This window comes from Myotis brandtii, unplaced genomic scaffold, assembly GCF_000412655.1.
Source record: "Myotis brandtii unplaced genomic scaffold, ASM41265v1 scaffold561, whole genome shotgun sequence".
Classification (NCBI taxonomy): Eukaryota; Metazoa; Chordata; class Mammalia; order Chiroptera; family Vespertilionidae; genus Myotis; species Myotis brandtii.
The window spans coordinates 820,545-828,839 of NW_005370085.1; the positions used below are offsets into that span (position 1 = coordinate 820,545).

Genomic DNA, 8,295 nt, shown 5'->3' on the forward strand with positions numbered 1-8,295 from the left:
AAGGGCCAGCCCATTCATATGCAAAAGCCTCTGCTTGCAGCTTGGGTGGGGCGGGGTCTCAGGGAATCAACAGGGCGGAGTAAATAGCTCTGGCAGATCCTCAGTCCTGCCCTAAGTGTCCCTCGGTAATCGCTGCAAGCACTTCTGAGAAAGCTGCCCTCAAGTTCCACCCGCTGCCAGACAGTCCAGTTTCTCCCCGTATGAGTCTGGGTCCCCAGAGACTCGCCCGGAACTGTAGTCAGGGCTGTCGGGAGCTTGAGACTCCCTCCCGATTGAAAAAGACACTGGCGTCCTCCGTTGCCAGCCCTTGCCGCGTGCGCCTCCGTACCTCTGCACTTTACTTCCGCACTTCCTGAGTCTCAGTGTGCTTTTCTCTTTCCTTCTAGTTGTAGAATTTCCACTCAGCCAGCCTTCCTGTGGTTCTGGGTGATGTCTGTTTTGTCTTTAGTTGTAATTTTGAAGTGGTTGTACGAGGCAGCAATTTCAGGTGTTTACCTATGCCGCCATCTTGGTTTCTCCAGTACCTTCTCTTTTTTTTAAATATGCTTTTAAAATTTATTTTAGAGAGGTGGGGGGGGGGAGGAAGAGGCATAGAGAGATAGAAATATTGACGAGAGAGAAACAGCATCAATCAGCTGCCTCCTGCATGCCCTCTACTGGGGATAGACCCCCACAACCTGGTACCTGCCCTGACAGGGAATTGAACCATGACTTCTTGGTTCCTAGGTCGACGCTCAACCACTAAGCCACAGCAGTCGGGCAATCCAATGGTACCTTTCAGTCCTTATTTTATTTGGGGTATTTTTTGTCCTTGTCTTACTTACTATCTTTTTTCCCCCCCCAAAATGTGGCACTGCTGACCATTGGGGATTGCAGAGGCTGCATCAGGCAGACACCTGAAACCCCTGGGAGGTGAGAACATTTCCTTCTCCCTAGGGCAGCGGTTCTCAATCTGTGGGTTGCAACCCCTTTGGGGGTCAAACGACCCTTTCACAGGGGTCGCCTAAGACCATCAGAAAACACATATATAATTACATATTGATTTTGTGATTAATCACTATGCTTTAATTATGTTCAATTTGTAACAATGAAATTGGGGGTCACCACAACATGAGGAACTGTATGAAAGGGTCACGGCATTAGGAAGGTTGAGAACCACTTCCCTAGGGCTTCCTCAGAAAGACCATGTGAGCAGCACTGCTGAGCTTAGCAAGCGGTGCATGTTCCAGAGGCAGGAGTGTTAGTGAAGGGATGAGCGGACGTGTGCTCCAGCTCAGCCAGACCCAGGAAGGATGCGGGAGCCTGGGGGGAGGCCATCATGTGGGTGGAAAGTTACCAGAAGGGAGATAGAGCCAAGGTGGAATGACTAGTCAAAATGATCCAGCCAGGCTGCCACCTCCACTGTGCTGGACTCCAGGCCAGGGGCGCTGGGGACTGAAGAAGCCTCCTGCAGGGGCTCAACTTCCTGGAGGAGTGATGAGCTGGACTGTGGCCCAGCTGGAAGCAGCTTGGATTCTGAAAATCTGAGCGAGCCCAAAGAAAACTTCCCCAGGCTGACATGGGCCAAGGGCCTTGGACCAGGTCCACATGATTCATGGAAAGAACCAAAAGAAAGCTTCTGAGTCTTCTATTCGACTCAGCCACAAAGCCACTCCTACACTGAGGATAAGTCCCAATCCTGGCAAGTGTGGGTGTTCATGTGTGTGTGTTCATGTGCATGTATGCATGTGTGCATGTATGTGTTTATGTGTGTGTGTGCATAATGCAGGGAGGAGGGAAATTTGTGACTCGTGAATCTTGTGAGAGAGGGAGTTCTGTGGCCAAGGAGCATTTGTCTGAAGTCCTCCCTCGCCTGACCCATCTTTGCTCAGAAAGCCCTGGCTAATCCACTGACAGTCTGTCCAAAGGACAGGGCCTCACAGCGGCCAGGAAACAGTTATTGTTTGATAGGAAAATGCTGAGGCTGGTTAATGATAAACCTCCCTCCCTCCCTTGGTTTTTCTCTCTTAACAGAACATCCAATCTCAAAATCTTTAGCAACCATTAATATGATTTAAATGTATTTCTACTGCGATTAGGCATGCTCTTTGGAAGGGAGGCATGACGTCACTGACTTCTACTTAGCATATGAGGAAACATCACTTGACTGGAAGTCCAATGACCCAGCTCTCGGCCTGGCTCTGCCCTAACTTGCTGGGCCACTGTGGCCAGGTCACTGCTCCTCTTGGGGTGACCCCCTGTAGTATAAAGGGAGGCCCAAGATCGCTGAGGATCCTCGTAGCCTGATGGGCTATGAATTCATGGTTCTGAAGGGTGCTTAGGGGAGAGATGCAAGTTGCAGGTCTGTGCACATTCTTCCAGAAAGGGAGAAAAGAGGAAAGATGCAGCTAACAGAACTAAAAGCAAACCGCTAAGCCAAGCCATCCTCCTGCCAGGGCCCCTCCCAGGACCCAAGGCTTCACTTCAATAGCTTCTAGAACCCCCGCCCAGGCCTGGCCCACACAGCTGGCTCGGGCTCCCCACTAGCTGGAGGTGCCTGGAAGAGGCTGCTAAAGGCCTTGTGGGCTAACAGTCAGCTGACCTGAAAGGCAAAGACATCCTTGATCAGAGCTTCCCCAAACACGAACTTGGAGCCAGCCTTGGTGTAGCTCAGGAAGGTCTGAAAGGAGAAAACAAAATAAAATGAAATCCAGAGTGAGCCCATGAGGGAAGGAGGGAGGAAACAGTGGCAGGTTGGTCCCAGGACGAGGCCCCCAGGCCTTGGCCTTGTAGGGGCTGGACACCACGTGGCAGTGTGCGTCGTTAAAGCCCCATTGATGGCCACTCTCTCCAGAAGATACACCCTTTCAATAAAGTTTAAAGAAATGCTCTGAGATGAGAGTTATTTAGAGAATAAATAAACAACAAAGGGAGCCAAACAGTGAGAGGTGAGACGGCTGTCAAGGGCTGCCTCACCTGCCGGCCTGCTCCCCCCTCCCTCCTGACCAAGGGCACAGCCCCCATCTGTCCCTGCCCCAGGCTCTTGGCTTTGGTGTTTGAATCTGGCCACACTTCCACAGAAGACCTGATTTAGGTCTGGAACTTGCATTGTGGCTGCAGGGACGAGTCACTTCTCCTATCCAGGCCTCAGCGTCCCCATCTATAATATGGGGAACACGACCGGAGTAGCAGCTCTGTCTCCTCTGCTCCAACACCCACACGGAGCCAGAGCCCGGACAGGGCTTTCTCCTCCAGGGCACGTGGAAATGCGTGCCTTCAGGGCTGAGTACAGGATTAACCTTTTGTCTTCCGTAATTCATATTTTACAAAGTAAGTCATGATGGTTGCACAACAATGTGAATAAACTCAATGACATTTAAAAATGGTTAAAATGGGTCCTAGCCGGTTTGGCTCAGGGGATAGAGCATCAGCCTGCGGACTGGAGGGTCCCGGGTTCGATTCCCGTCAAGGCACATGCCCGGGTTGCAGGCTCAATCCCCAGTAGGGGGTGTGCAGGAGGCAGCCGATCAATGATTCTCTCTCATCATTGATGTTTCTATCTCTCTTTCCCTCTTCCTTATCTCTGAAATAAATAAAAATATATTTAAAAAAATAAAAATGGCTAAATTGGTAACTGTTACATGTATTTACTACAATAAAAAATGAAATTTAGAAAGTATAACTTCAATAAACTAAACATTGTCTTTAAACACACACATACACAAAGTAAATAAGTTGCAATTTTCTAAGCACTCCCATTATACATTCCACATCACTGATGACTGCCAAGGACCGCATGCCTCTCTCCGGTATCAGACCCAGCCTCTGAGGGGACCACTCTGTCCGGGGGCACCAGGACTGAGGGAAGTACCAGATGCACAGCCTAGCCCCCAGCTGCCCACTTGGTCTGGGGCCCACTACACACCAACCATCTTGGTCCCAATCCCTCTCTGAGGCCTCACCTCCCACTGTCCCCCAACAGAATGGCGTCTCATTCCCTGGCAACCCAAGATGCCCTGGGAAGCCGGGCTCCACGTACACACCTGGATCTGGTCGCCCAGCCACCGGAATGCAATAAATCCAGGTTCTGTTCTGATGACAAAGAGGCCAAGTACAAACTGTAGCCCAAGACCCCAGGACACGGTCCGCCAAGACACCTGCCGGCGATACAGAAAGGTCCTGGTGAGCTCAGCTCCCCGGGGGCACCCACCAGGGACAGGGTGGGGTGAGAGCAGAGGCCAGGGGGCTGCTCTGAGGGGCTACGGGCGCTTTAGCCTGCCTGTAGGATAGGGCTGGACCAGCCAGAGGTTGGACCTATTGCCAGTGGTCACATCCTTCCTGGAGTTCATAATAGGCCACACCCTTGGCGGCAGTGAGACTGGGGCAGCAGGCAGGAGTGGGCAGGTCTAACCGAGGACCCATGTAAGCCTTCACCAGCCTTGGGCATGCCATGGCGCTTGGTCCCGGGTCATCGCTGGGTGGGCGGAATTGTAGCCTCAGGGTCGGGCCTCAGTGTAACCTTCATCTGCCTGGACCCTCCCCCCATTCCTCCTCCATAGGCAGGGACCCCACTGCCCTAATCTCCCTCTGTCAATGTTCTCACTCCAGCAGCAGGGAGCTGGATGCCTCTCAGCATTTAATGATTCCTTAGTGGTGACCCCCAAACTCAGGTGTGCATCAGGATCTCTGGAAGGCCTGGCTGGAGCCGGGGGTGAGACAGGGGGGAGTGGGGAGGAGGTGAGGTGTTAGCCACACTGTGAAACCAGGAGGGGTCCTGATATTGGGGTGGTTGCATTGCCAAGGAGGCAGCGGGAGAGGAAGGGCTGAGCCCCACTCACGCCTGACAACTAAGCACTCACTGCGCGGTGATGCTTTGAGCAGGCAAAGAGGATGCCAATGAACACGCAGATTCCTGCAAAGGACACCAGCTGCTCAGGCCGCTGGGAGGTGTCCAGAGCCAGCCACAGGACCAGGGCCAGGAAAGCTGCGAGGGCTATACCCCTGCAGGGGAAAGGCAGAAAGACATCACCCTCAGCATCTTCCCCAACCCCACACAGGAGACCACCTGGGTTCCAGGGAAAGCGCACTCAGGGCTGGTGGGAGGAGAGAGCTGTGTGACTTCAGGAAAACCACCTAGCCTCTCTGAATCTAATTTCCTCACTGGGAAAAGGAGGCCAAAGGCTCCCCATTTCTCAGGGTTGGGAGAGGACTAAATACTAAATACAGTGAGATCACATCCCACCATTATACACTCTGTACATGTTGTTAGGCCCGGCCGCACGGCTCAGTGGTTGAGTGCTGACCTATGAACCAGGAGGTCAGGGTGTGATTCCCAGTTAGGGCACATGCCCGGATTGCAGGCCCAACCCCCAATAGGGGGCATGCAGGAGGCAGGTGGTCAATGATTCTCTCTCATCATTGATGTTTTTATCTCTCTCTCCCTCTTCCTTCCTCTCTGAAATCAATAAAAATATACTTTAAAAAAATTCTCTGTTGCCCTGGCCGATGTGGCTCATGAGTTAGAGCATCGGTCCATGGACTGAAGGGTCTCAGGTTCGATTCATAGTCAAGGGCACCTACATGGGTTGCAGGTTTGATCCCTGGTCCCAGTTGGGGTGTGTGTCTCTCTTACATCGATGTTTCTTTCTCTTTCTCTCTCCCTTTCCTTCGCCCTCTCTCTTTCCCTCCTTCCCTCCCTTCTAGTTTCTGAAAATCAATGGAAAAAATATCCTTGGGTGAGGATTATTAACAACAACAACAAAATCCCCTGGGGGCTACCTTTTAGTAATGACACCTGGACCCTAGCCCAGCCTGCTGATTCAGACTCCAGGGTGGCCACCCTGCAGCTACATGTCTCACACATGTCCCGAATGATCTGATAGGCCCTCCCTGCCCGGATGAGCTGGGGTCTCTTACTTTAGGAAACTGCTGAGTCCTGTTCTCTGCTGTCAGTCAGCTGTTGTAACTGGGGCAGAGACCAGACAGGAACTGGCAAATGTCCACAAAGATTGCTGCCACCTTTATGCTTGCCCTGGGGCTTCCAAAAGGCAAGCAGGGCGGAGTACGCTCCCCATGGCACAGGAACTGGCTGGTGGGATGGCCCGAGGCCCTGCTCACCCAGCCCTGGCTGTGCCCCCAGAGCTGACTCAGAGGCCCTCAGTCAATGTGCCCCGCTCCTTCTCACCCCGCCCTACCTGGGGGCTGTGAGCTCACTCACCTCTTAAACCAGAGGCTCCGGCGGCGGGAATGCCCCCAAGGCGTGGCACACCTCAGCACGTTTGGTCCCAGCCACCTCTTCAACAGGCTGTAGGCCAAGAAGGCCAGGACCACACAGGTGAGGACAAACAGGGGCAGGGCCTTCTGGAAATTCAGGATGCAAGCAGTCAACAGGAAGGCCGCGAACGCTGGCAGTGGGAGGGGAAAGTACAAGAAGGGGGGGTCAGTGATGACATGGGTCTCTGTGGGCCCCTGCAGCCCCGCCCTCTGGCTCCAACTGCCCCATCCAGAACTTGGAGGGCAGGAACTTCACCCAACCCTTCTGAGCCTCAGTTCCTCACCTGGAAGTGCCAACAATCATCCCTCCTGTGATGAGGGTTGTTACCGAGGTAACTGATAGAGTGGTGTATAAGGGCTCTGCAAGCTGGAAAGTGCTGACCAAACGTGAGCGAGGAGATGTGTTCGGAAGAAGCTAGAGCCAGTGATGGCGAACCTTTTGAACTCGGCGTGTCAGCATTTTGAAAAACCCTAACTTAACTCTGGTGCCGTGTCACATATAGAAATTTTTTGATATTTGCAACCATAGTAAAACAAAGACTTATATTTTTGATATTTATTTTATATATTTAAATGCCATTTAACATAGAAAAATCAACTCAAAAAATGAGTTCGAGTGTCACCTCTGACACGCGTGTCATAGGTTCGCCATCACTGACTGCTAGACAGTGTGGCTTTTTCTAGCGTCAAAAGAGTGCCTGCTATGCCCCAGAGCTCACTGGGTTCCAATGAGGACAGAGTAAGTGAGTCAGATACTCCTGGAAGGCGTCCGCTTATTTGTGCCAGGATTCCCTTCTGAAGTATGAATCAGTGACATTTTCTTCCTGGAATTTCCTTTTCCCCCTTTGCCCTCCTCCCCTTCGAGGAGCTAAACCAGTCTGTGCTATGCCTCCAGAAAGGAATATGAGCCCGGCCAGTGTGGTTCAGTGGTTGAGCATCGATCTGTGAACCAGGAGGTCACAGTTTGATTCCCAGTCAGGACACATGCCCAGGTTGCAGGCTCGATCCCCAGTAGGGGATGTGCAGGAGGCAGCTGATCAATGATTCTCTCTCATCATTAATGTTTCTATCTCTCTCCCTCTCTCTTCCTCTCTGAAATCAATAAAAATATATTTTTTAAAAAGATAGTAGTATTAAACTTGCTGATCAGCTGACTGTTAAATAGGGAAATTATTTTGGATTATCTGGGTAGGTCCCATGGTTCTTAAATGTGGAAGAGGAAGCTAGAAGAGAAGCTCAGAGTGATAGGATATGAGAAGAACTCCACGGACTGTTTCTGGCTTTGAAGATAGAAAGAGGCCAAGAGCCAAGGAATGTGGATGGTTTCTAGATAGATGCTGGAAGAGGCAAACAAATGGATTTTCCCCTAAGATTGTCTTTCTCAATCGGGAGGGAGTCTCGGGCTCTGAGCTCCAGTTCTGGGTGAGTCTCTGGGGACCCAGACTCATATGGGAGAAGCGGGACTGTCTGGCATCGGTAGGAACTCCAGGGCAGAAGGCAGGACTGAGAGCAGCCATTCTGCTCACTCCGCCCGCCCTGTTGATCCCCTGGGACCCACCCCGCCCAAGCCCTGCACCGAGGCGTTTGCATATGAAAGGCCCAGCCCTTTGTAATCTGAAAATAACTTAACAAACTGCAGCTGCCTCAAGGCCCCAGGGCAACTTGCATTGCTTTACAGCTGGCTTCTGCTGGGTAGCTGTGCAGGCAGAGGCTAGATTAGCACCTCCTTAGATCCAAGAGCCAGTGTACCCAGTGGTCAGAGTGGGACTATCCAATTACAACTCCTCAGGTCTATAAGGGACACACTTAGGGAGCAGACTCAGTGAGCACCAAAGCCCCACTGAAGCAAGTCTTGCCCCATAAAGGTGTCTTCAGCACAGAAGTCCTCCCACTGTAGACACAGCTGATTCTCACAGCCAAGTGACCTGGAGGTCAAATCCTCCCAGTATTACTTACAACAATCAAGGCTTAACTACAACAAGACTGTGCACAAAGCCCACAAGGGAGTGCACCAAGAGTGTCTACCTCAGGTAATTGGGACAC

The 8,295-nt window shown here is 51.8% G+C and overlaps 1 protein-coding gene across 4 annotated transcripts in view; it reads right to left on the reverse strand.

Moving 5' to 3' along the window:
• The window catches only part of SLC28A1 (solute carrier family 28 (concentrative nucleoside transporter), member 1), a 52,705-nt gene that overhangs the window by 27,561 nt on the left and 16,849 nt on the right, over positions 1-8,295 (reverse strand). For all 4 annotated transcript variants that reach the window (XM_005878472.2, XM_014549615.1, XM_005878470.2 and 1 more), the window contains exons 5-8: positions 6,197-6,383; positions 4,839-4,980; positions 4,023-4,136; positions 2,582-2,659 (exon numbers count right to left, since the gene is read on the reverse strand). In XM_005878472.2, the coding sequence (XP_005878534.1) occupies positions 2,582-2,659; positions 4,023-4,136; positions 4,839-4,980; positions 6,197-6,383 (521 nt within the window). The remainder of the gene's footprint in view (positions 1-2,581; positions 2,660-4,022; positions 4,137-4,838; positions 4,981-6,196; positions 6,384-8,295) is intronic.